The sequence below is a fragment of the Echinococcus granulosus genome (assembly GCF_000524195.1).
Source record: "Echinococcus granulosus chromosome Unknown EG_S00068, whole genome shotgun sequence".
Lineage (NCBI taxonomy): Eukaryota > Metazoa > Platyhelminthes > Cestoda > Cyclophyllidea > Taeniidae > Echinococcus > Echinococcus granulosus.
Window position 1 is genome coordinate 398,106 of NW_020170448.1, and position 16,150 is coordinate 414,255.

Here is a 16,150-nt window from a genome sequence, read left to right on the forward strand (position 1 = left end):
GATTCCCGCTCCATCACTGAACATCCAGGTAACGGAGAGAACGACAGACCTTAATCGGTATCCAACCTATGGCAAAATTGCACTGAAAAAGCATTTGTGTAGGAACGATGAAAAAGAACCATTTCCAGATACTTGAACTCCCAAATTTAGCGACCACGACAGCTTCCTGCCCTTGAATATCATGAAAGAATTGGGTGCTGCATTCAACTGGAGGAGACTAGACTTTGGGATCGAACCCTTCTAACGAAAGCCGGGGGCCAGCATCGATGGCAAAGTGAAGCAGGGCGCCCTAGGACAGTTCAGCCGTACTTACGATTTGGGTCTAAATGCTCTTCTAGGGTGTGCAACCAGAAGAAAAATCCTTGGACATCAACAATACAATGGGGCATAGATCTTCAAGATCTCGTCGCGATGGTGGGACGTTACAGGTAGCCTGCCCTACACGGACCTACTCTATAATTTATAGACATCCACCGGACTCAAATCACCACTCCCGAAATCCGTACTACCTGGAGGTGTGAATCCCGCTTCTTCTGCTTTTATGTATTCAAATGTTGGTGTTTAAACGACCCGGATGGCACCGCGATTACCATACCCGCTGACGGAAAACAAGCGTAGTTAACGACACCTTTTATGTGGGCAACTGTCCCGAAATATAATAACGGATACTACGTCTAGCCTTGCCTACACAATGTATCGTTAAGCATCTGACTAATCCAGGTAGTAAGCGCGGATGTGTATTAAAACAAAAAAATGAGGACTTGTATACAATCTAACTTCCAGCTTGATACTCGCTAATACCTCTGCAAAAAAGGGAAGCTTGGAATAAAGAAGTATATTTAGACATTTTACGACTATACAAAGTGACAAATCGCATCATACGACCTTACGAAAGAGGAGAAGTCGATGGCTTTGAGAAGCGGAGGCATGGTGGGATGGAGTGCGAGTGTTTGATAAATGGGCCGATCACAATTTCGTTCGCACTCTACGCATTCAAGGCATTTGAATTAATGAAAATGGTGAAACATTAGGTGGTACTGCGAAAAATGGCTGAAACGCATGGGAGAAGGGGATGAGGCTAAAACGAATTGAATACCACGTTACACACACAAAAACATGTACACCCGTTGTGAGTGTACAAAAACTTGCCTTTAGTTGAAACAGCGTAGATCCCATACGTCGACGAATAACTACAAAACAAAATTGACCAAGGGCCCCGTTAGCTGCCTCAATTTCTCATAAGGGCAGTTTCATCGCAGATGCAGAAAATGAAGCTACAGTAATTCAAGTCGGTTACTTTCTGGTGATGACAAGACAATTATCTTGTAGGCTTCACCAAAATACAGTTGACCTCAGAGGTCCGACCTTAGAAAACAAGATAGATATGGTAATACAATAGCATAAGAGCATACCAAGAGGGAACAGATAATGTACAGAGTATCTAAGGTCAGCGCAAACTTCTGAGCCGAGTCACGATGCCCCCCTATAAAGCGTGGAAGGTTGGGTTTGTGATGGGGAGGTATTAGCAGTAGAGCCATTAGTGCCAGGGGAAAGGGGACGGCTGCGTTTAGCCGGTAAGGGAACTGCGACACCGTCATCGCCCTCCTTATTCCCTCTAACTCGTCCGTCCGCGTTACCACCGTTGTCTGCACCAATGGCCATTTTCGATTGTCCGTTGGAGGCAGACGACGAGTTATCTTCCAAGGATCGGCGTTTATTGACGGCTTCGAAGCCATGGGAACTTGCCTGAAAATAAGTCACGGATTGAGTCTTTCCAAAACTCCCCGTGAGAAGTTAGCGTCGGCTACGGTATTTGAGTAAGTGGCGAGCAAAAGTGCGCTTCGATCAGTGAAAATACTTAATAACTTACGGAATCGACCTTCTCTTTGGAATTGGAGTCAGAGGCCAAAGGTGGGCGGGGAGAGGATGTGCTGACGGTTCCGGACACTTGAGGAGAGGGTATAGTGGAACTTGGTGAATCGGAGTTTCGAGGGGAATTAGAGGACATTTGACTGAGAGTGGAACCATGGCGCGCTATACCATGATTAGCAACTGCGTGTGCAGCTGACTGTTTCCTAATACTCTCCATGTCCTCGGCTGATAGGAGTTGAGACAGGTGAGACCTGTAATGCATTGGTACCCATCGATCATGGCATTAAAAATGGTGAGGCGGAATTTTGCAGAAAAAATAGGCCCACAAATAAATGAACATGTTAGCAAAAGCTAGCTAGTACCCACCTTTTGGCGTATTTTACTGTCACCGTTGTGGTCATGGCATCAGCAGACATTCCACGATCAATTGCCACTTCGAAAGAATTTATAACATCGCTCAAATCAATATTGAGCTTTGCAGGTGGAGCTGATAAATCAGTGGACTGAGACGTAGCTGATGCTGCGACCGCTGCTGTGGCAGTAGACGAGTGATTGGTGAGCGAAGTAGAGGAGGCAGGATTCCGATCAAACTCCATGCCGATGAACCACTTTTTCACGAAGGGCACATCTCCATCAAGGGGACCCTTGCCGTAGGAGTGGCAGTTGACGTGTGCAAGCTTTACATAGCGATTGTTCTCCGCGCTGCTCACTAATACGCGCAATCGGGACTCCACCAAACCGCAGCGCTCCTTGAAAGGCCGCTTCTCCTCACCGGTCACGATGACAACCACGTAGTGTCGATAGGTGAAAAAGAAGGCCGGCTCGAAGAGATCAGACCAAGGACGCTTCTGGAGAAGTATTTCCTTTACTATACTGAGACCTAAGTGATGAGTAAAGAATTAATGAGTGAAATTTCTTAAGCGGCCTGCTAGTCAAATGTACCGAGCTAGCACGGAAACAACAGGCTAAGGAGCGACTCAACAAAGGTAGGAAATTTTGAGTAATGTACAACAGCCATGGCTCTGTAAGTCTGATTCGCACAAAGATGCGTGAATATTCATGTCACTAGAACACAGTTCTAGTCTAATATTTGTCTCACGACACACACGACCAAACAACGGTTTAAACCAAATCTAGAAAAATAAATACAGTAACTAGGTTTAAGGAAATCAGACGCACCATGTTTGATTTCCCGATCGATGATGATTCGGTTACTCCTTTGAACATTATAGGTGGAATTTTGGGATGGGTAACTTGGAGTTAGGACTGGCATAAGATGGTATTGGTCTGTGGGATTATGCTATAGGGAAAAAAAATAAAGCGATTATCAAATCAACATTCACCCTAGAAATGATGTGAAACCGTACCCTTGGGTCCCAGACAGGCAAATTCAAGGAAGGAATGTATTCTGATTCACGAAGTCGAACTGGCTTCGGCCATGGCCACTGACTGTAGATGATGAAAAAGAGATGAACGATTGTAGAGGGCGGAGCAAACGGATAAAGCTGACATATCCGGCAAGTTAGTATTGCCCAGCTGACGCCTCCCAAAAAACCAATAGCGTTCGAGTAGATATTTTTTCGTTTGGCCCAAAGTCGAATGACCTAATGTACAAGCACTAAAAGCTAAGCACCAATCAAACCTTCAATGCAGTTTTAAAAACATCTTTTGGGTAGACAAGATTCAGCATGTCCTCCGTGACGCGAACTCCGTTAACACTACGAACGTCCCTTTCATCCATATTACGAAGTAATTGTTCTGAATTATCGGAGAGGTTGAAGTCACTTCGCACTGACATCAAGTCCACCTGAGCAAAAAGCAGGTCGATCTCGACACCCATAAACTTCATCTTTAAAAGAGGCACATATGCATCTTGTACAGCCTGTAAATCTTCAACAGATTCCTCTTCAGCAAGTACTGTTTGAAAGTCAGTAAAAAACTCCTCCCTGGTAACAAATCGTGGAACCACCAACAAGGCGTCGATGTCAGCACCTATGAAGTTAACACCCAAGCGGTACGACCCAAAAGTGAAAATTTTCCCCGTCGTAGAGCTCGCATTATGTTCAGGAAGATTTTGTTCCAGGGCCTTCTTGTAGATCCAGTGATTTGAGATCTCTTGCAGTTTTATTAAAGCTTCACGCCTTTGATGAATCTCTTCTTGTGTTTCAAATATGTTCATTTGCGCAAGTGTCTCCTCGAGAGCAACGGAATCCTTTAATTCCTGTTCAGTAGGGGGTCTGTTGCTTAATGGGCCGGTTTCACCGAGGCACTGAGCCGGGATATCATCAAGATTTACAACTTTACTCATTGGATCGTAATGCTGAAAATAGGGTAGGTAGGTAGTGAGAAAAGGAAACCACGACAAGTTAGCTAAGGGAAAAGAAGATTGACAGTGCACAGTCAGAGAAACCTATTCACATAAGGCATGCGTAGGAACTCACAATGAATGAGTCACACGATCACATAATAGGAAAGGGGGATCCGTTACTGCAGCTTGTAGCTACAATAAACACCACGTCCCAAAACCCACAAAGGGAAAATCGGCTTAAGGCCCCACTTAGAAAACCCGGTAAGGCTTAACGAGTTACTTTAAACAAAAAGCATCGTTTTCAAATAATTAATCTTCCTCCTAAAAAATTACCTTCGAGGGGTCAATGTCATGAGTTTAATGTCAAGCTAAACCTAAACATGGTTGATTGCGACAATTCAAGGAGCAACTTTGTGATGATTGCTGATCTTTTTTTCAGTTTCGGAAAGGAGTCTTGAGCGCCAAAATCACCGAGATTTTTATTTCACTGTATTTCAATGATAATTTTTTAAAGTAATGAAATGCCTTAAAATGGGTTAAAACACGCTATCGAATCTAAAATGCGCTTATGCCTTGATAGCGCTTACGTAGATATAGCTGTGTTAGCCGTTATTTTTGCTCTAATATAACCATTCCCATTAAGCTCCGTAATTACCGCCTTATTCTGAGGCGGCCCTTCAAATCCTGGTACCACATTTTGCTTTCGCTATTGGAATGTTGGAGGGCTTCATTAAATATTTTCGGGGTTTGTGTAATTTGTATGCTGGTAATTTGGAACTAGATACAGTGAATGTGCGTACTCCTCTGTTCAGTGCAGATTTGAATCAGTCAGCGGCATGTTTGACTACATTTAACCATAAAAACTTGAAAATATGCCTCCTCATTACTTTCATTGGCCTGGGATTTATCCATATTACAGACCAATTTAACGTGTTTTTCTTCGGGTAACTTCTGATTGAATGTCTTGTTTTTTTTAGGGGACCGAAGTTGATTCACAGGAAGCTAGTCAATCGACGGCCTTATCTTCACGCAATTCTCCCGGGTCCTCTACGGTTCCGCAAAATAGGAATCACTGGATTCCTGATAGTCACTGCCAAGAATGCTTTGAGTGCGGTCGGAAGTTCACTACACTTAAAAGGCGGCACCACTGCAGGTTCTGTGGTCGGATATTCTGTTCCCGTTGTAGCGCCCATGTATGGTTCTTTTTTCTTCCGACTCTCATGCTACAATTGCTTAGCTTCGTGACGGCTCCAGTATTGGATATTCTGGACTGCAGCGTGCCTGTGGGTTTTGTGCGGTGAACCATGAAATGATTGCCAAAAACTTTGGTAAACCGGAGGAAAGCGTACTCGCACCTACCGAGCAAGAACATCAAATGGACTCAAAGGTCTCACTTGATGCTGAAAAATCATTGATTGATTCACCAGAGCAAATATTTCCCTCTATTCGATCAGAAGTAGACCCTTCACCAGTTTTTGCTTGTCCTGAAAGTGGTTTTCGAACCTGGCACGCGCAGTGCAGCTACCAAAGCCCGCAGATTGCCAACCTCTTTCCTGTAGTCGACGACAGTCTTTCCACCCCCCGCAAACCAGCCAGTTCGATCTCTGTTGATGGTCGACAATCGTTGCCTGATATTCAGACATTTTTCGCGCTTTGGTTCAGGATGACATGCTCAAATTCCTTGGACCAAACAAGTGTCGACTTGAAATCATCAGCTCTCTCGTTCTTCGCCAAGAACATGACACTCTCGCGGCGATCCTTTAGTGGTGATGCTCAGGGTTCTCGGGCCACTTCTTCGCCGGCTTGCCAAAAAACGATTCCCCTGGAAACTGTCATTGTTGGGTCGGACCGGTGCTCATCCGGACGCCAAATTGTTGATTGGCTTGTCTCGAGCTCAGGTGGTAGACTCGAATCACGGTGAGTTCATACGTTTCATACGTTTGCCCCCTCAGTGTTTCAATCACTTCACATTGGTTTTCTTTAGCGAGAGAGCTTGTGACCTTTGTGAGGCCTACACGAAAGCCTCTTTCCTTAAACCCCTGGGTAACATAGGCCCTCTGGGAAAGTTTGTCGATGGTTCCCAGCTCTATCGAATACTCGAGGAGGTGAGATTTGTTGATTTTGTACCGATTTAGGGGTGTGTTTTTTTCTGCACCACATTTTTTTGTCACTGGCACCAAAGTGAGAAATAAAACCCGTAATTGCCTGATACTATGCAAATCCTGTTTAGAAATTAGGGAAGTTCATGGTAAATTCAATGGACTTTTAATAAGTGATGCCTTTATTCCTGTGCGCTTTTATCTGCTTCCGCATTGCTGGTTTAATGGTTGTTTACATAGCCGTAATTAACGAAAAAATCGAATAAGTTAATATAAGGGCGTTAAATGAAATTAGTCCTGGAAAATTTGGTAGGTTTTTTTAATTTTAGTGTCAGATGGACGATAGTCCACGGTTGTCAGGGCGAGTGCAGTCGGTTGGTAGTGGTTTCGACGCTCTCAGGCATCTCTTTAGACGCAGCACCTTGGTGACTGAGTCGGTTGCGCTTTCGAAAATCAAGGAAGTCTCTTCTCATAAAGAGTCTGCGGATTCGACCTCTGTCGTCATGGTTATACCTCTACCAGAGAGTTTGGGTCAGGCAGGAACTGATAGCGATGAACCGCAATCTCGAATAGAATCGGCACCTCCTCAGAGGATTTCTGTTGAACCGGGGTGAGTACTACTGTATTTAACGGTATAGTTGGTATGAATGAATTTAATGGCGCCTTTATCTCAGAGATGTCTACGCGCATTACTTGGAGAGATTAATCAGACAGGAGACGCGGGACCATTATTTATCGCCTGATTGGAATGCACTTATGTTTACGACTGTGCGTATGCTATGTGATGACGTGGAGTTAAACCTTCGGAGCGTCCTGCTTAAAAATGTGCAAAATCGTCGCAATGGCTCACCCTCCTTCAACCCCAGTCAACAGTGTTCGCTGATTGACAATATGATGTTACAAGAATTCTGCCCCCCTAAATATTCTCCCATGAGCGTTTTGCGGTTTATCCATGTTAAAAAGGTCAGTTTTCAGGCCCCCCCAACTCCTTCCTTGACGTTGTATTATTTTGATTTGAAGTTAACAACGTATTTACGATATAATAGTTAATTTATTAATTTATCCATTCTTTACTTCACTATGAATATTAGAACATGTAAAATATCGCACATTTTTTGAACATATGTAAATATGCAGTTTAACCTCTTTTCTTGCTCTAAGGTTGTTGGTGCAGACGAATCATGTCAAATTTTAAACGGTGTTGCTTTAACCGGCCATTTGATCCACAGCCACCTGCCAACACAACTTTACCTTCCAAGAATCCTTATTCTGGCTTCATCTGTTACATATGAAAGGAATATTTATAAAAGAACATGGCTTGAGTCTTATGCCGCTCAAGTAAGCAGTGATTGTGATCCTCTTCTTCATGTATCGCCTTTAGGAGGAGGAGTATTTAGGGAATTGTGTCACCAAAATCCTCTCCTTCCGACCAACTGTACTCATTACAGGTGGCGGAATTGCGAATATTGCGCTAAATATGCTTGTCAAGTCGGGAATTGCAATTTTTTGCAATGTGAAAAGGGTAAATAAAGGATGAAGGCATTCACACAATGGCGATATCGCCATCTACTAACTTGTACACACTTTTTACAGCCAGTATTGGCTCGGTTAGCTTCAGCAACGGGAGCCGAGATAATAGCCTCAACTGATGCCTTTCTGAGTGGTTCCTATGATGTCTCTCCCAAGCATCCTACATCTCCTGTCGGCGCCTGTCGATGGTATAAATTATTGACCCTACCCCAACCCAACGGTGAGTCAAATGCAATGCTTTATGCCTATTAACTCTAATAGAATACTAGTATGGCGTTCTCTTCTTTCGTATAGGTACTAGAAAACCCGTTTGCATATTCAGCTTCACTGATCTACCCGCATTAGACACAACGCCGCCTGTGAGTTGGTTCCACGTTCCCGGCCTAAACCTAGTACCTAACATCAGTAAAGAGGAAGATGTGAAGAAGGGACCTGAGGGCAAAATCACCCGCATGCCCACCTACTCCGTCTTTTTACGAGGTCCAGACTTGGCCACTTTAAAATTAGCAAAGCGCTGCCTCAAATTAGCCCTCTTGAGCTGTTTCAATGCGCGTTTGGAGACGGCTTATTTGAACGACGCACAAATCGTGCTCACTGGTGATCCTTTTGGTACCTCGGTATGTCTTCGCATTTTCTGATTTGGAAGTGATTGTCGTTTTGGACATGCCTTTAACAGGCACATAACTCTCTCACTTGAATTTGTTCTCCATCATACCTTAAAATTGGGTTTTGTTGTTTGGCATCAGTTCTTATCCGTATATTTACTCAAAAAGGGTTTCCCTGGAATCCTGGCTCAGCATAATGTTTCACTGCGTTTCAGACTCTCAACAGCTGTGAATCAGACGACTCCTATTCTTCCTCCCTGGCGCGTCATCTTTGTGGACGTCTCTTTAACCTCTCCCCCTTAGTTACAACCAAGCTCCCCTTCCTGGCAAGTGTCGAAGGACGTCGCATCCCCCTCTTCGATTTCTACTTCTACCTTGTCGATTGGCCGGATAAGAGGCGTCTGAACGATTCGTTAAAGCAGAAGGCGGTTGTGATGCGAGCAAAGATTTACGCCAGCAAAAAACCACCCTCGATGTATACCCTGCCTCAACAGGACTCATCGTCATCTCTCTCTGCACCAGATCGTCTTTGCTCCGAGGACGAGAAGGAGTCGATGATTTTGCGCAGGTGGACAGGAATGGGCAGAATCATCGCAGCAAATGCTAGTCGATCTAAAAAAGCAACTAAGACTCCCTCTCTCTCTTCAAGGCCGGCTGTTAAGGTGGGCTGCATTTTGCATAATTGCTTTGTAATCTCGTAATGCCAGGCTCCTGTTAAATCGCGTTTTAGGCCTAATCAGTCCACCCCACCACTCAAGAGTGCTAGGTCCGCCTCCCTGGTACTTCATTATGTGAGCAGCCGTCTGGTTTATTTAGTCAAATAAACAGATGAAGAATTCACATTAATTGAGTGAAATTGGGGATTTCGCGATTAACGCTGAAAAGAAACAATACTTTTGGGGCGTGGAGCGTCCTGATCAACTTTTTTAAATTAGTGATTAGTTTAGTCAAACCAGCATCATCGGACGCTTTTTCCATGGATTAATTTCGCTTCCGGAGGCATCTCTGCCGCCTATAAAGCGTGCGGGTTAGGTAGAGAAAAAAAGGATGGAAAAATGAAACCCGAAGTGGAGAAACGTAGTTTAAATATGATAGACAGTATGTTGTAGAAAAATTGCGCACCTTTTTGACAGGAAATTTGCAGGTATTCATAATCGGGATTCCTATTTTAACCTTTAAACTAGTCGTTTTCGATAGCCTTTCATCTCATTTTTCATGATTAAATGACGACTAGCAGTTTATTGCTAAATGGCTTGAACGATACGTCTATATAGATAGTTTGTAGCAATCGTGCTGTAGGAAGGCTGAATTAGCCTGAATATCAGCAGTTCTGATGCGCTTTTTTGCCCTGTTTAAAAACGTCATCATCGTCGTTTCTGTTGTTGACCTGTAGCATGTAAACAAGCGCCTTAGCCGAAGCATTCGCGACGCTCGCTCGCACACCCTAATGCATGTTCTGCGCAGTGTCTTCTCTCTCACCTCTGTTATCTGTCCTGATCCCTGCCTCCCGTCGTGGATCATGGGCATTGACGTATATGGGAGCAATGATCTGCCCCTAGGTGCCTTTCTCGAACACTTCTGTTTCAGGTGGGTCTCTACACTGCTATACCTGAGCTTGTGCAGCACCAGTTTATGTCCACCCAGGTTGCCCTCAGCTTCTTGTATCAGATCTCTGGATCATGCTCATAATCTGCCATTTTTGGTGGTAGTGGGATTTACCCATTCATTCAGTTGTTTATGTGCGTTAGTATGTCAGTACGTTGCTCTCTACCACTTTCTTCTTCAACTCTCAAAATCTAAAAAGGTGTGCATGATAGATGTAATTTGAGCTTGTCTGTATCGCTGCTATAGGAATCAGAGCTGCCTGAATCCAGAGTGCAACACTCCAATGTTGGATCATGTACAGCATTTCACCCAAACTACTGGTTCAGTGAAACTTACTCTACAGACGGTAGAACCGATACATTTGACACATTCTACCAATGCTTCAACACCAATCGTGATGTGGTCCTACTGCTCGGCCTGCAAGCAGACGTCACAGGCACGACTTATGTCTCTTCTAACCTGGCACCTCTCCTTCATGAAATTCATAGATTTCCTCATCAACTCACCATCTTGTCTGACTCACAAGTCCTCAATCAACGGACCTCTTTGCTGTTCTGCTAAGAGTCTGAGCCACTGCTTCAGTTTGGGTCGAGTACAGGCTACCTTCTGGTAAGTTCGTAGCCCTCATCGATATCTGCCCCTTTCGTTTAACATACAGGTGCAAACCATTGCGTATGATCGGGCAGTAATTAGACATTATTATTCATGGGCTCAATCGAAATACCGGTTTAGAATGCTTGAGGCTCAAATATTCTTTCACAACTTCTTAGCTATCACCCGATAGTGATCTTTGAGGTCTGTATGCCGCCAATCACGCAAAGGGCACCCTCCGAGTCGTCTCTGGTAGTACCTGACGCAAGCGGAATCAGTAAGCAGGGGAATTCCAAGTTGGTGAATAAAGCAGATGCTGTGATAGAGCCTCTTGAAATGCCCGACTTCCTCGAAGTTGAAGTTCACGCAACCTTGAAAAAGTAAGATTTTGTATCACTACGTAGACTCCATCATATAGCGGTCTTCACTCTGCTTTTCAAAGTATTTTTTACGTTTGTTTGTCCTAGTTTTGTAGTTAATCAGATATACACACACGTTTTTTTCTTTTAAGATTCTACGAACTTACAATGATGGTAAAACAACATTTGATGAATCTGTGGAATGATCGACAATGCGAGATTTTAACACATTTGCTGGAAGTGTTTGAAGAGACTCTAAATGTAGGCGCTCGGACAACTTTCAGTCAGATTTTTGGTGACGGTAGCATCTGCCCTGTCTCCGATTTTCTGCTTTTTAACCTCTTAGTCTGAGTGCACCGAAACCGGGATCAAATCACGCGTGGAGTTGCTCTCCTTTCTCTTTGATAATCTCTCGAAACCACGTCCCTCCTTGCAGCTGAGAGATGTGCAAGCCCCACCCACTTCCACTCCATCCACCGATAGAAATCTGGTCGAGGAGTCGGCCACCGACCGTACTATCTCCTCTGGCATTGAATGCCAACCACTGTGGATGTCAAGGCTTGCTGCATTTTCATATGGTTCGATTGCATTTCTTCAATGTTGATTGTACCTGATGAATTAAAATAACGATGCATTTTAGTTTTACAAGACAAAATTATGAAAGGGTCAGAGTCATAGAGTCTATTTCCGAGATCCACGGGGTTAGTGTGGAGGTGAAGTTGTGTATTCCCCTCACCTGTGCGCATTGCATCTTTTTGGCCTCCCATTATAGAAGAGAAAATCACGTTGACATTTGCTCTGATGTACCTTATAAAGCGATGGTTATTCAATTTCGCCAATGACTGGAACGCTCGGTGAGTTTATTTATTGTGAATTTCTTTTTGTACCTCCATCTACTTTAACATCTCAGAGCGGTTCCTTTGCCTGCAGCATCTGCCAGTACAATTCAACGATGAGGATGTTGGAGAAAGCACAGAGCAAGCAACGTAAACACCGTCCTCCTCCTCAAGCCTCGACCGATGTATCCATTGATGCTGGAGGTGGAAGGTCACAAATTTCTGAGCCATTTTCGGAGACATCTCCTTCGTCCTCCAATTTGGACCTGGCCATGGACGATACTGGTGAGTTAGCCACTAGGCTCGCTACTCTCATCGCCTTTGGTTCTGGCTAGCTAATTGTTTTATACTGCGATCGGCGAAACAGTAAAATGAATCAAGTTGTTTTGAGCTGCTTTTGCTAGATTATTTAGGTAGATTTCAAAGGTCATACCTGTTTTAACCTATCTACGGTTCCATCTCTCGAATTTATATTTTATCGGTCTTCGACCCTTAGTGATTATCAAAATATCTGTATTCCTTTCCCCAGCTAATCATGCCCATATAAGTGCTAAAGTTTGGATAAAATTGATTGACGTGAAATGTCTTCCCACTTGCATGAAATCGTTTTGGGCATTACATGGCGTAGAAACGACGGACAGTGTTGGCGCTTCGCGTAAAGATATTGGCGAAGGCTCCTCCATGACAGGCACCATTCCCTACACCCTGCTTGATTTCCTACTGGCGAACAGAGCTACAGCAACCAAAGTTGAGACTGTGAAACGGATCTTTACGGCCATACTGCCAGGCAGCAGTGAGCACAAGGTCTGCCCCGAGCCTTGGACTCCCAGCGAGCACCCCCAAATCCCCCCACCCAATTGCCGCACCCCTCTGCTTCTCGCTCTGGCTCTGCAACCGCCGGCTCAGCATGTGGAAAGTGGACATTTTGAGGCTCCTGACACCACACCGAGACTGTGTGCTAATGAGAAGGTGGTTGAAGAACTGTCCAAGGTTTCCATCCTCGAGACAACCCCAGACGTATACATTTCGGATCAGGAGATCACCTCCATCATCGCCTATGGGCTCGCGTGAGTCGGTGTGATCATCTTGCTCGAGCACTTGCATGCCTCGTCCTACAGGTGGCCAGTACCACCGAAACCACAACTACTACTACACCACCTAATAGGCATGTTACTACTTGCCGTACTTGTGCGCTGATGCTCACTTAATAATGCTTTGTTATGCCTACAGATCCTTTGAACTCCAGGTCACTGGTACGGAGGAGAAACGTCTAACTGGGGCTTCAAGTTCCGTCGGCTTGAAGAGAAGTAACTCAACCACTTTTGTTTCAATTTCAAGTATTGAGTATTTTACAAATAAGTATGGTGCTTGAGTTAACCATAAGGATGCTGTAAGGCGTGCAATTCTAGGTAAAGCTTTAGACTAGACCCCGTAGACCAGCAAAATCGCAGGAAACATGGAAAGAGCTGCGAAGCTCTTGCCTTTCATAAATAGAGCTTTGTGCTACTGTTGTGTAGGTCGGTTATGCGGAGATCCGAAGCTCATGTTAAGCATTGCGCACTTTGTAGTAATCACCGCATTTATCTTTGCTAGAGGAGAGTGATTGTTCTGTTCGACCGCCAGAGGAAGCAACAGACAATGCAAATGGTGAGGTAGAACTCGGCACCAGTGTATCGGACGATATTAAATCGGTCAAGACATGCAGTACTGCCCTCACCGATCCACACATCGAGATCCGTACGTCTATCACTTCCTCATGGAATACTTAAATTCTACCTTATGTCGCCACTTTAACAGATTCGTTTTGTTGTTTCCCAGAGTTTGCGGATGCATCTACCACCTTCTTTTGTCGAATCTACTATGCGGAGGAGTTTTATCAATTGCGAAAACTGGTTCTACCCCAAGGCGAGATGGCGTGAGTTGGGCACCGCACACACACCAATTGCAGCATTACTCCTCATGGGGTTACTTTTTTCCTGCAAACTTGTCTTTCATTATTACAGTTTCATTCGTTCGCTTTCACGATGTCGCAATTGGGATGCCCAGGGTGGAAAGTCTGGGTCGTGTTTCATGAAAACCCACGGTGCGTTTTAATGCAATCTACGTGAGGGAAAGTGAAAGCCTCGTCAATAGAGCATTCTGGTATCTTCGTCTCTACTTTTGCTTTCTCTTTAAATTATTGTAGATGAGCGTTTTGTGGTGAAGGAAGTGTCAAGCATTGAAATGAAGACCTTCCATGATGTCAAGAAGCAGTACTTTGACTACCTCATTTCCGCTGCTTCTATGCAGGTGCGTCTGACCCTCTTCATGTCCAGTGTAATCACGATAGTCGCCCGTTCAAAACTAGCATTTTTGGGTCATTTCAAATTTGTAATGGAATAACTTGATGAATGAGATGAAGGTACTTTGTTTCAGCGTCTCTCTCTCCTCGCACGCATCTTTGGCATATTCCACATTGATTACAAAAACTCCATTACTGGTGATGCACGTCGATTGGACGTGCTGGTGATGGAGAACCTCTTCCACAACCGTCCTGGTATTACGCACATCTACGACTTGAAGGGCAGTCTGCGTGGTCGACTTATCGCAAACACGGAGAGCCCTACGGTTGAGGTCACGTCAGCCACTACCGCCACCACCTCCACCTCTGCTGCCACTGCCAACACTTCAGATGCTGTGCCGCGGGGCACTTGGGGTGAGGAGGCTACAGTTGCGCGGGTGCCTGTGCTGTTGGACCAGAATTTCATCAATGAGTCCCTGGAGAATCCCATCTACCTGCGGTTACACTCAAAGGTACGACTCACTGATCTTTGATTACTTTGTTTATCGCCTATCATTACAACGTACACACTCAATGCATAGCGGAACTGTAAAAGTGTTGCTGAATGCCAGCCTCATCGCCGCCACAGGACTATTCTTGGGGGGTGTGTGTGGGTGTTGGTTTCCGGAATTTTTCACTGGAGATTGATCAATTGCTGAAGGTCAAACAGATATTGCTAAGATCTATCTTTGCAATGCTATACAACTGAAACTCACGTAAGAAAAGCTTTCCCGGCAGCGCCTAAGCCTATTGGGTGAGTTAACCGGATGAAAGTTCTATTCGTACTCTTGTAAGAAAAGGCGAAGGCTCATGCTGTATGCCATAAAGTCGACCGTTGAGAAGGTAGGTGAGGGGAATACCGCTTCACTCCATCCTCGTTGTCAGGAGTGAAATATCTACGTCTTCAAGAAAATAACTTTTTTGCTTAGCCTTCCTAACATTTGGTTTCCCTTGGTGAAGACTCAACCGGTGCCACCTATTGTTGACTTTGAAAAGTTTATGGAAAATGCGACTTCACTTCACCTAGAACGCTCTGATGCACTGTCTCAGCATGGACACCCAATTTTTGGCCGATCTCTTCATAATGGACTACTCTCTACTGGTGGGCACGGATCGGAGGACGGGTCTACTGGTGGTGGGCATAATCGACTATCTGCGTAAATTTACACTGAACAAGCGGCTGGAGATGTTTGTGAAGCAGACATTGACCAGTGTGCAAGGTCCCATGCCCACCATCATCATGCCTGTGGACTATCGGGAGCGTCTGCTCGATCAGATGGAGCGTAATTTCCACCTCGTGCCCGACCAGTGGTACGACTCCCCTGCTGATCATCGAGAAGTCTGGAGACTGTAAACCTTTTCTGTATCATAAGTATCCCCTTTCATTACTCCGCCTTATTTAATAACCCCACAGCAATTGGACCCATCACTCCTTACACTTTTGATACAATTATGAGATGCATGTGTGATAATTACCTACTTAAATAGTTTGTCTGTTGTTTTTTTTTCGTTCACTAGGTTTGCCTGACTAACATAGTGCTTGGGAGGGATGTTTGAACAAGCTAACAAATCTGTCTTTAAGTTTTTTAATATACATTAGTCCTTCTTCACCCTTGGAGTAAACAAAGCCACAAAGCCTTTCAATGCAAAAGCATCTCGTACACAAGTGACTGTTAGTTGGGGATAAAAAGGGGGCCCATCTTTAAGCCCACCCTCTGGATAAAGCAGTTGGGACAGATCCACAAAAAAGCAGCACAATAAGATTTGTTGAGGCTGGAAGAACACTGAAAGGTCGCATTAGCTACGATTCATAGTGCAAAGGCAAATCAAATGCTTTGGCTGAAAGAGGCGGACAGAAGAAGGTAGTCTCCTTGATGCTAAAAAATATCCTAAGTAGAGAGTGTTTACTTCCTTAGCTCTTCACTTCTAAGTATTTGACGAATTTTTTTGATTCATAAAAAGAAGAGGAGATTGGAGGGATTGGGCCGCATTGTGGCCGTGAGCTATTGCGAAGAGCTGTTAAGA

At 44.6% G+C, this 16,150-nt stretch overlaps 2 protein-coding genes across 2 annotated transcripts; one reads left to right on the forward strand and one right to left on the reverse strand. All coding sequences in view use genetic code 11, as the record gives it.

Annotated features, from left to right (window-relative positions):
* Nucleotides 1-1,470: 1,470 nt before the first annotated feature.
* EGR_07054 (Poly(A) polymerase alpha) lies at nucleotides 1,471-4,180 on the reverse strand (the record flags this gene model as incomplete). The annotated part of the gene is made up of 6 exons (XM_024496303.1): nucleotides 1,471-1,746; nucleotides 1,871-2,123; nucleotides 2,239-2,752; nucleotides 3,052-3,172; nucleotides 3,240-3,476; nucleotides 3,515-4,180. 6 exons carry the CDS (start codon nucleotides 4,178-4,180, stop codon nucleotides 1,471-1,473), a joined length of 2,067 nt encoding a protein of 688 aa, XP_024349330.1.
* A 1,309-nt stretch (nucleotides 4,181-5,489) lies between these two features.
* EGR_07055 (1-phosphatidylinositol-3-phosphate 5-kinase) lies at nucleotides 5,490-15,479 on the forward strand (the record flags this gene model as incomplete). Its single annotated transcript, XM_024496304.1, has 24 exons — nucleotides 5,490-6,097; nucleotides 6,165-6,285; nucleotides 6,609-6,889; nucleotides 6,954-7,242; nucleotides 7,661-7,801; nucleotides 7,873-8,029; nucleotides 8,104-8,426; nucleotides 8,630-9,076; nucleotides 9,122-9,193; nucleotides 9,808-10,001; nucleotides 10,266-10,628; nucleotides 10,790-10,990; nucleotides 11,122-11,230; nucleotides 11,316-11,547; nucleotides 11,742-11,823; nucleotides 11,900-12,090; nucleotides 12,434-12,872; nucleotides 13,036-13,112; nucleotides 13,399-13,542; nucleotides 13,624-13,720; nucleotides 13,809-13,888; nucleotides 13,991-14,094; nucleotides 14,221-14,598; nucleotides 15,153-15,479. The coding sequence occupies 24 exons, from the start codon at nucleotides 5,490-5,492 to the stop codon at nucleotides 15,477-15,479; spliced, it is 5,457 nt and encodes a 1,818-aa protein (XP_024349331.1).
* Between the last annotated feature and the right edge of the window lie 671 nt (nucleotides 15,480-16,150).